This window comes from Tursiops truncatus, chromosome 9 (assembly GCF_011762595.2).
Source record: "Tursiops truncatus isolate mTurTru1 chromosome 9, mTurTru1.mat.Y, whole genome shotgun sequence".
Taxonomy (NCBI): Eukaryota; Metazoa; Chordata; class Mammalia; order Artiodactyla; family Delphinidae; genus Tursiops; species Tursiops truncatus.
In genome coordinates, this window is record NC_047042.1 from 19634979 (window position 1) to 19653335 (window position 18357).

Below are 18357 nucleotides of genomic sequence, written 5' to 3' on the forward strand. Positions count from 1 at the left end.
GAGAGAGGGACAATAGGATTATTCTACACTGATCAGATCATAACCTTTCTGCTTAAATTTTCCTTAGACTCCTAGAAGCTTTTTTTAAAAAATCACTTTATTGAGGTGTAATTGATGTACAAAAAGCTTTAGATATTTAATTTATACAATTTGATGAGTTTGGAGATAAGTGTTCACCCATGAAACCGTCACCACAATAAAGGCCATAATTTATCAATCACCTCCAAAAGTTTCCTCCTGCCCCCCCTCTTTTTTAATATTGATTTTTCTGTTATAGTAAGAGCACTTAACATTAAGATCTCTCTTAGCAAATTTTTAAGTATGAAATGCAGAATTGTTAACTGTAGGCGCCATGTTGTACAATAGATCTCCTGAACTTATTCAGCCTTGCATTACTGAAACTTTGTGCCCTTTGACTGACAAGTCCCCATTTCCCCCTTCCACTATTCTACTCTCTGGTTCTATGAGTTTTACTATTACAATTTTTTTAATTGCCCAGAAGGTACTACCAAAATTTGAGTAGAAATAGCTAACTCACTTGGCTATCATGTTACTAAAAATCTTCCTCTATCATGTTACTAAAAATCTTCCTCCTTTAGATTCTGTCTAAAAAGTTAAACACCTGTCAGAAAAAAGAAATGGGTATACATTTTCCTTTGCTTTTCATCTGTAACACATAGAATACACTCTTTCTTTCTAAATGTAGACTTAGCTAGTATTGGTACTTGATATATCTCAATCTCTCAGTATCCATGTTCCTAAAACGATGTGCTTACATTAGTGTTTTGTCTGTGGATGGTATGTAAGAAGAGAGATTTCTACTTAACATAATTCTAGATGTTGCCTAAAGTGAAAATTTGTTTCAAAGTATTTTTGTCATAAATCTGTCATAAAATTTTTGTTCTTCTTTTTTTAAGTAAATGAGCACTGGCTATTCCATGATGATTGTACAGTAGAAAGATTCTGTGACTCCCCTGATGGTGTCATGATTTGTGGTAGTCACGATGGAAGAGAAGTGTATGCAGTGACCCATGACCTGACCCCCACTGAAGGCTGGATCATGCAATTCAAGGTGAAAATGTGATGACCTCAATTACATAAATAGCCATACACCAGCAATATAAAAATGAAAAAAATTGTGGAGACAACGATCATACAATACTTTATTGACTTAATACATACTTTGAAAAATGAAATTTAATATTAAGATAATATATCAATACATCCCAACTGTATATAACTTAATGATTAAAAGTATTTTATTTTTGAACTATTTCAAGATGAAACTTACATAAGAGTAAATGTGTTTCTGTCTGGGATTAAATACTGATAGAGCAAAATATTGATAAATAAAATGTAGGATACTGATTTCAATTCAATTTCAATTTCAATTCAATTCAATTCTAAATCATTATATGATATAGGCAATTTTCTTCCTTTAAGAGAAGATTAAAGCTATTGCAGTTATACCTACTTTTTTTTATATACCTACTTTCTTTACAAAAGCATTTCAGTGTTTCTGGAGAAAAAAAATTATAGAAAACAAAGGCATGATTAGCATTAATGCCAACATCAATTTTGGCCAAGATTTTCTTTCAATCAATTTATTCTGTCTACCTCAATCCCACTGTATTAGCAACGAATGTTGCATTATGACTATCTCCATCAACAAAGGGTTAGGGTCGAAAGTACCTTCTGTAATTACTTCATTGCATCTTACTTGTAGTTAAAAGTGATTTACTGAGAGTCATAAATTGTATAACAAAACAGTAAACTTGGTAAAGCTGTTAGTAATCCTTCTTGGTCGAGCATTCTGCCAAACAGAAGTGCCAGCCCATTAGCACAACAAACAACAATCTGTAAGAGGAGGCCCAGGCCTAGCAAGGCAATCAGCCAGCCACGGCAGGAGCGCAGATTTCAGCTTCTCTCCAAACTCCCTGCACGATATATGTGGCACTTTCTATAATCTGTCACCTTGGACAACCATGTCAACTCCGCCGTCTATCAGCAGAGCAAATAATGAACCTGAAAATACAGGACAGATGTGGTTGTCTGTCAGTGATCGGCAACTTTCTTGCTACCAAGTCTTTAGAGCAGAAACATGTAATATGGTTTTAATACCTCAATAATCTTGCATTTCCGTTTGTTAGATCTCTGTTGGATGTAAAGTATCTGAAAAAGTCACCCAGAATCAAATTCATGTGCAGTACTCTACTGACTTTGGTGTGAGCTGGAGTTATCTGGTCCCTCAGTGCCTACCTGCAGACCCAAAATGCTCTGGAAGTGTTTCTCAGCCATCTGTATTCTTTCCAACTAAAGGATGGAAAAGGATCACCTACCCACTTCCTGAAAGTTTAGTTGGAAAGTAAGTAGAAGATTAAAATAAAGCCTAGTTCCAAGCAGTAGACATAGGTTTAGGGACACTGTGGTCAGCCTGAAAGTATTGTGTAATTGTGGATGAAATGCTCTCTTCCTCCCTAACTCTAAAGGTTCTCTAACTGGTGACCTCCATGATGAGCTAATTTAAGGAGACCTCAAATTGTAATCCTCAGACTTGTCAAGATAGACCTTGACAGGCCCTTCCATTTTCCATACCTCAGTGTCTGAAAATGGGGACAGAGCAATAGTGATGGCCTTGGAGCCAGTTGAAAACACGTATGCTACCTTATGCACCTTGTAAATTGTGGTCCACTGTACATCATATGCTTTCCACATTACTGCCTTGTCAATCCATGATAGAGCCAAGAACAAAACCTAACTCATCATGCTATTTGTGCAAATGCAGTTTGTAGGTAGGTTTCATTTTTTTCTTATCAAAGCATTATGTTCTGCACCTGCGGTGAAAAGTAATTAGCCTGGAGCAGTAGTGAGCCAAGATGATTAAACTGTTTTTTGAAAAGTATGTGGATAAGTTAATTTAGGCAATTACAAAAAATTTCCAAAGATGCCACATGCTGCAACTAAGACCCGGTGCAGCCAAATAAATAAATAAATACATATTTTTTAAAAATTTCCCTTCAACTATAAAATTAGGGGGAAAGATACATTAATGAAGATGACAGGTATACTTCTACCATATGAATCACAGTTTCTGGCTAAATGAAGATCCTTCTTGTAAAACAGAGTTAGGATATAGGACCAGAACATATAGATCCTTTGAATACACATGGCAAAAAAAAAAAAAAAAAAGTCCCTTAGAGATCATTTATTACATGACCACTCACAGTTTTCTGCTACAAATCTAAAGGGCTTAGTCAATTAACATGCTAGAAAACAATCAGGATACTTTCAGCTACAGGTAACAGAAAACTCCATTCAAATTCAAATTAAATTTGGCTCAATTGAAGATGAAATGTATTATATCTATAATGAAAAAAAACCCAAAGATAAGTGGACTCTAGGATTGGTTGATTGACAAGCTCAACAGTGTCTTCAAGGACATTGTTATTTCTTACTCTTACTCTTCGCTCCACTGTCCACACACGGATGTCACACTCAGTCTTCAGGCTGGTTCTCCTCGTGAACATAGATGACTTCCAGAAAGCTGGAGCACAGTGTATCCTTACCTGTGTCCAATGGGAGAGAGAGAGAGAGAGTCGCTTTTCTTTCTAACAGAGCTGGAGCAAGTGCCTCCTTGCATCCCGTTGGTACAAATTAGTTCAAGAATGCCCGTTCCTGACTCCGTCAATAGTGAGGGGCCTTATATTACAGTGATTATCTCATATGACTCATCTGTGCTGAAAGGGATGCTGGGGAGCCACCACAACCTCACTTCCTCGTTTCCCCCTCCTGTCTTTACTCTGTTTTTTATAATGAAGTATAATTTACATTCAGTAAAATGAACACATTTTAATTGTTCCTCACAGAGAGTTCTTCCCATCGTATAACCCACGTAACCACCACATGAAACAAGATACAGAACATTCATATCGTCCCAGAATGTTCCCTCATGCACTGTGAACTCTTTCCACCAAAATAGGGTGGCATATTTTAATATAAGGTTAATTATGAGGCTTGTATTTCCCCCAGAAGACAGAGAAGAGCAATGATGAAATTGAAATCTCAGGGAAATCTTCGTTTAATATATAACCCTTTCAAAATTGTCTTCTAATTAGCACAGTTACTCTGAGAATATTCATTATCTTTGAGGAATTCAGGAGTTGCTGTTTCCCAACCACCTGAGGGCCGTGTGTATGCTGACAAGGCTCTGTCAAAGGATTGATTCACCTTCTGTACAATTTCAGGAATACGATTAATGAATCGAAATTGTGTCACAGCCACTGGACTCCAGTTCATAAGCCACCTGATTTATGATAGTTACGGATTTGCATTTTTAAATGTTCCTTTTGCTTGAAATAGAGATTCCACTGTGGTTTTGGTGGGGTTTTTTTTTTACAAGTTTAGTCACGTATTTTGAAAGGTAAATTGAACTGGCTTTAAACTTGCATTTCTAGAAAGATAGTGGTACTCTGAAGACATCTTTTATTAACCCATTTCATCTTGTCAGAATGATTTAAATGTTTTTTCTCTTGACTGCTGAATATACACGCAGGAAAATGGACCTGAGTAAAGTTAACTTTTGTTCTTCACTCCTTTGCTCTTGTGTTGCCAATAGTCCTGTAAGGTTTAGGTTCTATCAGAAGCACTCAGATACTCAGTGGGCAATTGACAATTTCTACCTGGGCCCTGAATGCTTGGACAACTGCAGAGGCCATGGGGACTGCTTAAAGGAACAGTGCATCTGTGATCCGGGATACTCTGGGCCAAATTGCTACTTGACTCACACTCTGAAGGTAACGTTAAAGCCCCTGGAGGAAGCATGTACTCTCATTGCGGACCATGCATCAAGAACCAGCTTAAGAGTGAGACTAGGGGCTTCCCTGGTGGCGCAGTGGTTGAGAGTCCGCCTGCCGATGCAGGGGACACGGGTTCGTGCCCCGGTCCAGGAAGATCCCACCTGCCGCGGAGCGGCTGGGCCCGTGAGCCATGGCCACTGAGCCTGCGCGTCCGGAGCCTATGCGTCCGGAGCCTGTGCTCCGCAACAGGAGAGGCCACAACAGTGAGAGGCCCACGTACCGCAAAAATAAAAAAAAATTTAAAAAGTGAGACTAATAATTTATAACCACATTCTTTGGGGCCCCTAGTCAATAAATCCTTTGTATGGAAACTTTAAAAATATGTATTAGGTTTAAGGGTTCTGGATTCCTAAATCAATCTCCAAGGTCAGGGGCACGTACTACCAGGGAGAACAAGAAATCAGGGAATATTGGGGGGAAAGTGCTAAAACTGTTTTATTTTATCTTCTTTAAATTTTCAATTTTTGTTCATGTTTCATAGAAACAAAATAAAGTACAAAAGTATTTTTATATAATATATCAATAAATAAGTATATTTTGAGAGTACATGCTTAAGTAACGTTTTACCAGTAGGAGTATTACTATACTCAACTTTACAATTGTTTTATTTTAAGATTCTAGATTTTAAATTCCAATTATTAAACATTATTTAAGCAGTTTAAATGATCTTCAATATATGATGGAAAAGAACACTATGGATGTATCCTGTTGGATTTCTTTTAATATCTTTTGGAAAAGCATTTGAAATCAGCTCTAATTCTTTTCAAGTCCAAGATGTAATTCTGTATTGTCTTAACTATTCCATAATTATTCTTTAAAATTGTTATTTTTAAATACATGCCACTTAATTTTTTCCAGACTTTCCTGAAGGAACGCTTTGACAGTGAAGAAATCAAGCCTGATTTATGGATGTCCTTGGAAGGTGGAAGTACTTGTACTGAGTGTGGGATTCTTGCAGAGGACACTGCACTCTATTTTGGGGGATCCACAGTGAGACAAGCTATTACCCAAGATTTAGATCTCAGAGGGGCAAAGTAAGTCAATTTTTTGTTATTTTTGTCGCAACTTAGTAAGCTGGCCCCCGAACCAGAACGCGTGTGGAAGACGCTGTTATCCAGGACTTGAGTAGACGATTTGTTCTAATTAACTGTTCTGACGGATAATATGTGCTTGCGTTCAGATTCCTGCAATACTGGGGGCGCATCGGTAGTGAGAATAACATGACCTCCTGCCATCGGCCCATCTGCCGGAAGGAAGGCGTGCTGTTGGACTACTCTACCAATGGAGGCACGTTTTGGGGGTGAAAGCCACGCCCTGGAGCAGATTGCCACATTCCATCCAGTGCCCCTCAGCAGAGTCCCTGCAAAGCTTTGCTGACCTGGCAGTGCAAATAGTGAAAGCCACAAAGAGAAAGCTACAGACCTTAGTTGCATTACACGTTCTATATATGTGTGACTTCTGTGTTATACAAAATCTACCCAAAAAGGGACAAGAGAGAAATCACATTAAAAAAAATAAACTCCAAACTTTATGAATAAAGAAGATAATCACGATGCTTAGCTGAAGCTTGATTATAAATGATACAATTAAGAAATAAATTTTTGCTTGGTCTTCCAAGTAAAAGATAATTTTAAAAACATTTTAAAGTGTTTTAAAAAGCTTTTGTGTGAACAAGCATGTAATAAATGCTATAGAAGAGCTACAAGAAAACGTCATTAGTTGTGAAAAAAGATAGTCAATTCGTGAGTCTGTCACACTTTTAACAAGATTCTGTTTCATTATTTTGAAGTAGCTGAAACCAGGCCAGTAGTACCATGAGGTCTTTAGAAAATCAGCTTTAGCAGATAGGTATCATTCTTAATAACTGGCAGATAAATAGATGACCCCGAAGTATTTTAGGATATTCAAAAAGTGTTTTCTTAAGTAACATAAACATTCCACCTACTCTCTTATCAGTTGATGACAGAAGCTTCATATTCGTCCAACAAATCACAAATTGCATAGAATTATAATAGCTATATTTAAAAATGCTAGGAGTTCTTGTCCAGAAACATGCAAAACATGGGTGTTTCTCATTATTTATGAGAAATAATGCATATAGGAATCGAGAACAAAATTTTAGAAGCAGAAAGTATATAATTTTTACTTAAGTGTCTCTATTTGTGGCCAAGTATTTCTAAATACACTTCTTCCCCTTATATCATCAGCCTCATTTTGAAGCAATATGTATAAGTGGGGAACACTTATATTAAAGTCAGTGAAATCAGTTCTCATTATCTGGCTGAAGATTTCTTTGGGAAATTTACGGTAACTGCAGTATACTGGTGGTTTGTGGTGTTTTTTCCAGATATGTTACTTTTTTGGTGTATTTGCTTTATAGGAATTACTTGGACTTTGCTCCATGAGATGGATTATCAGAAATACATTTCTGTCAGACACGACTACATCCTTCTTCCCGAGGATGCCCTCACCAACACAACTCGACTTCGCTGGTGGCAGCCTTTTGTGATCAGCAATGGACTTGTGGTCTCCGGGGTAGAGCGTGCTCAGTGGGCACTAGACAACATTTTGATTGGCGGAGCAGAAATCAATCCCAGTCAACTGGTCGACACTTTTGATGATGGTAAGAAACAAGACATTGAACAATCTTTCCTGTGAGTCTTTTGTCTGATTATGTCTTTACATGAGTTACTATATGAAAAGCCTTTAGATGAGTTCCTAGCACATATTTACTGATCAATGAATGTTAGCTATTATTTTGCCCAATAATTTATACATCTTCAAGGTTGGCTGCTTGTTGAAATGTCAACTAAGAATTTATGTTGAAATGTCAACTAAGACTTTAATAAATCTCATTAAAGACAAAATGTCTCACTCTAAGTATAATTTGAAATTTCAGTAGCCCAAAATAATTTCTGTTTCTTTAGGAATTTCTGTGCAGAGATACACATTGTATTGGTTTGAAAGTATACCAGGAAAAATTTTGCAGTGGTGAAAGTTACCGGTCTAGCAATTACATTTTAAAAGTTGAGTAATCATTGTCCTAGCATTTAATAATCTTTTCTAGATGTGATTTCTCATCTTGGATTTGTATATTATACCAGTTAAATAAAATAAAAGTCAATCTTAAAGAGTAAGCAAAGAGCTAGAGCATAGACATTCAGGTAGTTCAACACTAAACCAATTAATTCAAGAGAATAACATGCCATATTGCTTCCAATTTACCTTAACAGAAGGCACTTCCCATGAAGAAAACTGGAGTTTTTACCCTAATGCAGTGAGGACAGCAGGATTCTGTGGCAATCCATCCTTCCACCTCTACTGGCCAAATAAAAAGAAGGACAAGACTCACAATGCTCTCTCCTCCAGAGAACTCATCATACAGCCAGGATACATGATGCAGTTTAAAGTAAGGGGAAGCAGCTCTTCCAGAGTCTGCATTACATTTGGGGGAGGGGGTATAGAGAGAATACTTATTTGAACAACTCCAAGGAAATGATTGATTTCATTCATTAAAAGAGACTTTATCAATAAAAGAAGTTATCTTTCACAAAGACCTTTATCTTGTAGGATTATTTGAACACAGGTTAAAATCTAAGTATATTGGGACGTGGCAAGAAATGTAACTGTATTGTATCTCAGATATGTAATCTTGAGTTCACTTTTCCAAACTTGGAAATAAAAAGCTCAAATAGGCACATCTGCCTATTAGTTTCTTTGTCTCTGTCCCCCCTTTCTGTCAGTCTCTCTCCTCCATTTCTGTACCACTTTCTCTTTATGCCTATTTCATACATCAAGCCACTTTGCTTTCTTTTTTTTTTTTTTTTTTGCCGTACGTGGGCCTCTCACTGTTGTGGCCTCTCCCGCTGTGGAGCACAGGCTCCAGACGCGCAGGCTCAGTGGCCATGGCTCACGGGCCCAGCCGCTCCAAGGCATGTGGGATCTTCCCGGACCGGGGCACAAACCCGTGTCCCCTGCATCGGCAGGCGGACTCTCAACCACTGCGCCACCAGGGAAGGCCCACTTTGTTTCTTTATCTATCCTTTTTCATTATGTCTTTCCATTTTTCTTTTGTCTCTGACTTCCAAAAACGAACCTGTACATTAGCCCAATTGGAACTTCCCAAATCCTCAAAGATTTGAAAAGGACTCTCACTTCTTAAAATTGCATATTTTATTCATATAGAAGAATGGAAGGGAAGGCATAGGAGGTAATTAATAGACAATTAGAGAGAAAGATAAAGCAATATCAATTAATGTCTTTCTCACTGAAGAACACACTAAAAAGGGGCATTACAGAAATGCCGTTTATTACTAGATCTTTTTAAAGAGACAGATCAGTTCTAATACCCTTATTTAAAAAGATGTGCTATAATCACAATTAATAGTAAGAATCCTTATCAGTATAATAAAAATGTATTCACAGCTGGGAGAAGGGGAAAATCAGGACTTATTATGTATAGGGTTTCAGTTTTGCAAGATGAAAAATTCCTAGAGATATGTTGAAAAAACAAACAAATTTTCTGGTTTCCTCAGCTCTGTGTTAAACTCTCCTTCAGAGACTGTAGGGTGGTGAGGCAAGCCCCCCAAATGCTACCACTCCCTCAGGACTGTCTTTAACTTAGTGACATGAAGGATGCTCAAGGTCATGTCCAGTGTTATACCACCCCTAATTCCAAGCCACGTCCCTTAAGGCTTTCCCTCTACCAGGCTCACATCAGAGCATTTTTTGATTAAGTTGGTTGGGACCTCCTCTTTTGCTTCTTCTATCAACCCAGAACTGAAGAGACTGAAATTTTCTCTAGCCAAGTCAATTTGTTTCATAAAAAAAAAAAAAGCTTGTCCCCAGAAATTTCATGATTAAAGTGTCACTAAATCTGCATTTTTACAGTCACCATAGAATGGTTACCTGTGTATGTGTGGCTGAGTTGCTTTGCTGTGTGCCTGAAACTGTCACAACATTGTTAATCGGCTACACTCCAATATAAAATAAAAAGTTAAAAAAATTAAAAAATAAAGTCACCCTAGACTTTCTAAACACCATATCCATAACAGCTTTCAGCTTTCACCCATTCCTCATTTTTCCTTTTCTTTGTACTATTTGGCACTCTTTTCCTTGTCTTCTCCAGCTCGTGAAATTCTCTTTGCTATTGGCTTCTGGGTTCTCTGCTGCTTCTCCTCTTACCTTCTTGATATCCACGTCTGTCTCCTTTTTGGTTCCTCTTCTTCCCTCAACCTGGTAAATATCAGCATTTCTTAGTACTTCTCCCTGGCTTTCTTCTCTCTTCACAGACATTCTCACCTTTGGAAACTTCATTCATCCTCTGGCTTCAAATATCACACCTTTAAGAGCAACTCCCAAATCTGCATATCCAACCTTGACCCATCAATAGCCAATTCAGTACTTTTAATAGCCTGTGTACATTTCTACACCTCTGCCTTACTGGCATCTCAACTCAACATGTCTAATGGTGAACTTCATATCTTCCTGCCCCATGCCCACTTCTCTTTCTGATTTTCCTATTTCTCTTGATAGCACTGCCTGTCACCTATTCACTGGCTCTAAATTTTAATTTAGTCTTTGACTTTTCACTTTTCACATCTAATCAGTTACTACATCCTTTAAATTCTAACTCCCAGTGTTCCTGGCACCCATCCCATCTCCTCTGTTTGCACTATTACCACGTTTATTCTGGCCCTAATTCAATGAGTAGGCCATTGAGTAGTCCTTTCCTTTCTAATCTCTCTCCACTCCCACCTGTCTTCAACAGCACAGTCAGATTGATCCTTACAAAGCACAGCTTTGAGCCCATCATTCCCCTGCTCATTAACCCTTAATGACGCCCCACTGCCTACCAAATTAAGATCAAACACCTTTGACTGCAACTCATGGTCTGTCAAACTCAACCAATCTTTCCAACCTCCTCCACCAATATTCCACATACTCTACACTTAGACCAAAACACACCACACGCTGCACTCCAGACATTTCACAGTGCTTTCCCACCCAAATGTCTTTCTCCTGTCTCTACCTCTCAGACTCTCCCCATTCCTCAGGGACAGTTCACATACACTCTACCTGATGAATTCTTTTCTATTTTTTTAATTGAAATATATTTGACATATAGCATTGTGTAAATTTAGGGTATACAACATGTTGATTTGATACATTTATATATTGGAATATGATTGCCACAATAGTGATAATTAGCACCTCTATCACATCACACAATTATCTTTTCTTTTTGTAGTTGGAATAATTTAGATCTCCCACTTCTGATGAACTATTTTCTAACCTACTTAATAAGATTCAATCTCTCCTTCCTGTGAAGCACCACAGCATTTTATTTGTATGGGTTCTGGTTTCCATTTCCACTATTGGAATATACTTTGTATTGTATCTCTGAAACCAGGGTTGTTTTATGAATAAGCGTATAGTCTAAAGTTTTTAGCATTAACCTTCCCTACTATCAGCACTGAAATAGGACTTACTGAGTAGATGATTAGAACTTAAATTTGAATCACCAAATTTTTCTAGCATTTATGCATTATTGATGATTCAAGCATTTAATTGCACATAATATGGAATGCTTTTATTTACATGGAAATGGAAAAAGACTAGGAATAAATTTAAGTAATTAAAAATTGCTATTTTTAATTACAAATAAAAATTTAATGGTAGCATCAATGAAGATAGGATATCAATGAAAATGTTTTGAACCAATGATACTTTGTTTCTTTCCTTTAATTCTCCAACTACTGCTTTCCTTTTGACCAATTTATCTTCCCCAAATTTATGATTAATATGTTATACTAATTAAGTAAATAGAAATAGTATATCTTTAACCTTAATTCTCGTCTCCTTGCAAAATGGCATGACTTTAACAAAGCTCAAAAGAATGTGTTCTTGGTGTCCTGGCAGGCTGCTCTGTAAAAGCTTCTCTGAATACTTCTTGATTACTTTTCAGAGTCATAATGAACAGAGATGGGATTTCTAATTAATGAGAGGTATTATGTAATCTAGCCTGACACATATCAATTGTTTGCTTGTTTTAGATTGTGGTGGGTTGTGAAGCTACTTCTTGTGGTGACCTTCATTCCGTAATGTTGGAGTATACTAAGGATGCAAGGTTTGTGAAACAATGTTTTACATTTCCTCCAAACAAGAATATACAATTCAAATGTTTGTCTGTTTTTAAGGCAGCTGCTTACAGGGGAGCATTCTTATGTGTTAAAAGTGGCAGTTCCTGTGTATACATGTAAAAATGTCATTTGTATAAAATTCACACACGTATCTTATTTTCACATTTTTCCTTCAAACCAAGAAAAATCAATGTTATATTACGCGGCAGCCAACAAACTTTACATTGTAAGTTAAGTAAGACACTAAGTTTGTCCTCAAAGTAGAACCCTCTTTTATTCACGTTGCTTGTTCTCAACCAGCCCTAATAAAAATATAGATCAATGAAAGGTCTGAACATGCTCTAGCTACAGTCACACCTCCTAAAGCATAGTAGCAGTACTGAGCATCAGTCTGACAGAGGAAGTTTGCCTTGTTGGTGCTGGCAGGCCTGCCTCTCACCACCACTTTGAAAAATGAATTATAGTGAGAAAGTTTGGGTAGATAGAGAACTTTGTCAGTCGACTCCAGGTGTAGTTCTTGTAACAATATCAGTGGGAGGAAGTCGCTAGAATGCCACTCTGTTCCTGCCATCATTTTATTCTGTCATCTGTGAATATATTAATGTGCCTGAAAAGAGTTAGGATCTCTCTCATATGAGATAGTTTTCAATTTTTCTTTTTATTATCTGTAATTATAAATATATATAGGAAATAGGAAAGTTACATTAAAATGTCTTAATTTAACCCAGCCCTAAAGCATTCCCTTGACATAAGACAGGTCATGTACTTCTCTGAAGAGCTGTCTAATGCAGCCTTTTTGGTTTCTGCAGGTCCGACTCCTGGCAGCTCGTTCAGACCCAATGCCTTCCTTCCTCTTCAAACAGCATTGGCTGTTCCCCCTTCCAGTTCCATGAAGCCACCATCTACAATGCTGTCAACAGCTCCAGCTGGAAGAGAATCACCATCCAGCTGCCTGACCATGTCTCCTCCAGGTAGGTTGCATACTAAGGTCAACTTGGTGGAATCATCTGCCTGTCTCGGCAGAGCACATACAGTGAGGCGAGAGCAACTGATAAAATGAGGCTAGACTTTTAGTTGCAGCCCTAGTACCCTTTCCCCTCATCTCCCCCTCCTCTCACCAACTCATGCCCCTAAATGGCAATTGCATGTCCCAAGAAGAAATAGGATCTTGTCGGTAAATGATTCATACACGTCAGATTTTCTTTTGATTAAATACCACAGCACACACCAAACTCAATCACAGGCCCAGAGTCACAAATGCCCAGAGACTTGGACTTGGCACCGTATCTGCCCCGGTGTTCTGTGCCCCCAAAGGCTGTGCTGCTCCTCGCAGAATCAGTGCCCTCTGGGTTCTGCCAGGCTGGTTGGGTTACGCAAAGCTGCAGGGTAAATATAATGGAGCCCAGTCTTCCTAGAGCAGCATTTATTTTCCTCAAAGATTTGAAAATGATACACCACTACAGGAAAAATAGGTTTATTATGGAACAGAATAGGAAATTCACGTAAAATTTTCAGGGCTTTTGGGGTATATACTCCTAGAATGTGAGGGGTACACCACTCACCTCCACCAATCGGATGCTTCGGGGAGAAGTTTGGGAAGCCCTTTTCTTAGAAATAGCCCCCATTCCCAGAGGCTGGATGCTGGACGTAGCCGTGGAAAATAACAGCCTCCTGGATCCCTTCTGCTCTTTGTGGGACTTTCAGTGCAACCCAGTTTCGCTGGATCCAGAAGGGCGAAGAAACGGAGAAGCAGAGCTGGGCAATTGACCACGTGTACATCGGAGAGGCTTGCCCCAAGCTCTGCAGTGGGCACGGGTACTGCACCACCGGCGCCATCTGCATCTGCGATGAAAGTTTCCAAGGTGAGAATCCCATTTTGTCGTTCTTGACACAGGAGACCATGGAGTTCTCATCTCAACATGTGTGCAAAGGCTGCTAGGAAATGGATAGAAACTCTGGCCTGAGGGATTTGAGATAGATGATACACTCTTTGATCACATAGATATTTACCTCTGGCATGAATTACCAAGGTTAATTTTATGCTATGTTCCTTGAATTTTTAAAAATGCAGATTTTATCCTCCCAGGATATTCTATGGTACCTCACATTCTCCAACTTCCATATAACTCCCTGCTCCAACCCCTACCTTTCACACTTGATTTCCACTCTGGACCTCTCTTCTGCCTGGCCTGGCTGCCTGTCCCTAGATACTGGACCAATATTCCTTCTCCCTGGACCGGGAAAGGAGCAGCCACTGTCCTCCCAAGATGGAGCCGACAATTCAAGATGTTCTGTTTCCCAGGTCACTCTGTCACATACGAAAAAACCTTCATGACTCAAAAAAATATACTTTTACTGCTTGAATTTCCAGAGGCTAACTGTGTATTGGGGGCAGAGTATTCAGTCAACTCCTAACAGGAGCTTGCTATGTCAGCCTGTTGGAAGGCCTGCAGCCCTGCTTTCTTTTGATGCAATGTTTCTCATAGGTTTCAGCCTCTATGTTACGAAGTTCACTCTATCCAATTACCATTATACCCTTGGAGCCTAATAGCAATGCACAGTAAATCTTTTCTGAGTGAATCCTTGCACTGCCTCATCCTTTACCATTTACACAGTATCCACCAATACATTCAGCAGAGTCATTTAGTATTTATGATAGTCCCCATAAATTAGCTATGGTTAATATCATTATTCCCACTTTACAGGTAAAGAAACTGAGGCTCAGGGAGGTTAAGTGACTTGCCTGAGGTCACATAGCAAGTACATGTCAGTAAGAAGACCAGAACTCAAGTTGTCCTTTCCAGCCAGCCTTGCTGTCTCTCAGAGCTGAGAGAGTTATCCAAAGAGGACCAAATTATATAGCTTCCCCAAGGGTACAGTGGAAGACCCCATAGATTTGAATTGCGTAGAATCCATTTAGATTTCTTGGTGGATACTACTTCCTTGCCTCCAAGTGAAATGAGTATGGTAAATGTAGACCGCTGCACATCTCTGAGGTTAGAAATGACTTAGCCACCATCTTTTTCCCCTGGTCTCATTACCGCTGAGACCAACTGGGTCTGTTTGTAGATTAGCTGGAGAATTTGAACTTTAGGCAAATGAACAAATCAGATGTCTCACAAGGAGTCCTAGGTGTCTGGAATTTGCCCTCTTCTCTGATCCAACAGAGCTATGACCTTTTGATTTTGAACTGTTGTACACGTTGAGAAAAGTCGTGCTGTTGCAATGAAGGAGAAATGCGAAGACATACACATTAGCTAAAGTAGCACCTTCCTTAAATGCCCATATTTCAGATCTGTGGTCTCTGAGAGACACTTCCAGTTTTTTATTCATGTATTTATCCCAGCTTCATGATGGAATATTTTATATGTGCTCAATATTGTGCTAGGTGCTGGGATCCAACAATGAATAAAATATAGACTCTGCTGTCAAGAATCATCAAATATAAGAGCTAGAAGGAGAACAAGAACATGACTTATTTTCGGCTACAAAATCACGCTAGGGGACCAGAAATTAGGTTGTCTCTAATGCCGGGGTGAGATCACCCTCTGGAGATATGTCATTGGTAAACACAGGCCCAACCAGATGCTGTAGTTTTTTAACAATGGGCTTATACAAGAAATAAGCACATTAGCACCTACATATTTTAGTAAACATTGACTCAAAGATAATGGTATTTTTCAGCAACACAAGTCAACTGAAATAAAAGAGAAACATGTATTTCTGGGAGTCTATATCTGCTTGGTATTTTGTCATTCTTACAATAAATCTGAAATTGATTGGATTAAATCTGAAATTGAATGCTTGTTCTTAATCTTTGTTGATTCTGCTTGTTCCAGCTAATTTTTGCAACTATTCCTTTCCCTCTAGGAGATGATTGCTCTGTTTTCAGTCATGATCTTCCCAGTTATATTAAAGATAATTTTGAGTCCGCAAGAGTCACTGAGGCAAACTGGGAGACTATTCAAGGTGGAGTGATAGGAAGTGGCTGTGGGCAGCTGGCACCCTATGCCCATGGAGACTCACTCTATTTTAACGGCTGTCAAGTAAGGCAAGCTGCCACCAAACCTCTGGATCTCACTCGAGCAAGGTAATACAACTCCCAGGTTGTAGTCCAGACGTAGAATCAGTCACAGGCGCCTCATTGTCTGCTGTCAGCCATGATCATGAACTTTATGGCACAGGTGCCACTAAGCAGTGGAAACCTAAATATCATCTGAATTTGGTATGAAAAAGCATTATATGTTTTCACAGCTCAGAATTATGCTTTGCTTAAATTGAGTGTAGAATTACCTTGTATCTCTTCACACACACTGGCTGAGTGTTGGTAACATAGGCATAAGCCTGGAGAAATGGCCAAATATAAGAAATGGATAAGTGTATCACATCAACATGTTGAACATCGTGAACTTATACAGTGTTAGAGGCCAGTTGTATCTCAATAAAGTTGGCAAAAATAAATAATTGGTTATGAATAATCTATATAGATAATTTAATATGGAACATATGCAAGCATGTAAATATAAATGTGAATGTGAAGAAGATTCGTAGTAATGCAAACATACATATTCCTGTATTTAGCATATGTAGCTATAAAAGGAAGTGGAGGACCGATGGCTGGATGGCTGGGAACTTTAAAAGTTCACATGCTTTATGAGCTGCACGGTAATGCAGAATAGAGAGGACAGAGAAAAAGAGACCCAAGAGGGTTCCTTCCCCACCTGCCCTTCCCAGCTGTACCACCTTAGCCAGAACAAAAACAGCTTATTGTCTGTGTAATTCAAGAAGAGATTCCAAGGCTTTATAAAGGTTGCAAAATACTAGACTACTCACTGAATGCTGAAAAGTATGTGAGTATTTTTGAGAATTAAATGTTGGGTTAGTTGGAATGTAGATGTTTACTTGAAGCTTAATATTAGTAATGTATTTTCAGAGGCAGAAAGGCAGGTTGGGGGGGCCTTCAGTATGATAAACAATAAAAATATTAAAAAATTAATTCCTGTAGAGTAACCATATAACTAACCATAGACGTCAGAAGTTGTTGTGTCCACCCACCCCCAATTTTTTTCCTACCAAAGAGATGTGCATCATCTAGATCAACCTGATGTCTTCCTTGACCCCATATATAGCTACAACTAGCCACTTAGTTAATGATTGCACACCATGTCAGGCAAGTAACTTTGCTTTAAATTAATTAATGCATTTAAATAATGCATTTACCAGTTTAAGTCAGGCTCTTTATTTGACCACCTGTTAATCACTAGGAATCTTACGAGGATAGATTTCCTATGTTTAAAAACTGTATCTTCTAAGGGCAAGGATGCCTGTGAAAAACAAAAGGACACATCAAACACGATAGCAGATATTGTCCAGAGCCTGTGCGTCTAACTCAGTTTTCCCTCTGCTCTGATCTCCAGACATCCTTTCCTAAAATAAACATGATGATTTATCCTTGTCCAGATTCTGTCCAGCTTGAAGCTATTTGTAAAAAGCATGTAGCATAAATACTGTGGTTTTATTTCTTGTCCTCTCCATGTCCTCAGCTGCCTATTTGGCCCATATCACTTTGCAGAGAACAGAAGGTGTTTCAGGAGAAATACTCTAACAAGATTTCTAATATCATAAGAAGAAAAAAGATCTTTGAAAGTCAAAATTTTCACTGTGTAGAACACCAGCCTTCTGGGCTTATTTTTCATATGTATGATGTAAAAGATAAGTTCAATAAATTTTGTTATTTATGTGACTTAGTCATAAGACTGGATGCTTCTATTTTTACTATATTATGAACATGAAAATTATGGACTTTAGGAACGAGAAAGATAAAAAAGTAGAACGTATAACTCCTTGAATACTTCCTGACTTTTGTTTACACGTGGTTTCCCCTGTGTTTGTTCAGCAAAATCATGTTTGTTTTGCAAATTGGGAGTACATCGCAGACAGACAGCTGCAACAGCGACCTGAGTGGCCCCCACTCCGTGGACAAGGCCGTGCTGCTGCAGTACAGTGTCAACAACGGGATCACCTGGCACGTCATCGCGCAGCACCAGCCTAAGGACTTCACACAGGCTCAGAGGGTGTCCTACAACGTCCCCCTGTAAGCGGTCAGAGAGCAAAAGCATGATGTCACACATGATCCTAACAATAAACAGAGTTTGGTGAAGTTACTGAACCAGCGCCGCAAAAGTAGGTGGTGGCAGAACCAAGACTAATCCAGATCTCCAGAGTTGTGTTACCGTTTTCTATTAGGACAACAGGAACAACTGGGAGCCAGGATAAGGTCGAGAGGGAAGAGAGAAAAGCAATTAAATACAAGGGTGTGTTTGCATATTTCCCTCCCAGTAACCAGTGTTTCTAGTCGT

The 18357-nt window shown here is 38.7% G+C and overlaps 1 protein-coding gene across 1 annotated transcript in view; it reads left to right on the top strand.

The window, feature by feature from the left end:
• Positions 1-18357, top strand: part of RELN (reelin) — a 516016-nt gene that overhangs the window by 486442 nt on the left and 11217 nt on the right. Inside the window, exons 51-62 of the mRNA XM_033862920.2 lie at positions 918-1072; positions 2151-2365; positions 4616-4793; positions 5715-5890; positions 6037-6143; positions 7237-7479; positions 8090-8265; positions 11912-11985; positions 12808-12969; positions 13703-13860; positions 15869-16088; positions 17895-18092. Of these exons, the coding sequence (XP_033718811.1) occupies positions 918-1072; positions 2151-2365; positions 4616-4793; positions 5715-5890; positions 6037-6143; positions 7237-7479; positions 8090-8265; positions 11912-11985; positions 12808-12969; positions 13703-13860; positions 15869-16088; positions 17895-18092 (2062 nt within the window). The remainder of the gene's footprint in view (positions 1-917; positions 1073-2150; positions 2366-4615; positions 4794-5714; positions 5891-6036; positions 6144-7236; positions 7480-8089; positions 8266-11911; positions 11986-12807; positions 12970-13702; positions 13861-15868; positions 16089-17894; positions 18093-18357) is intronic.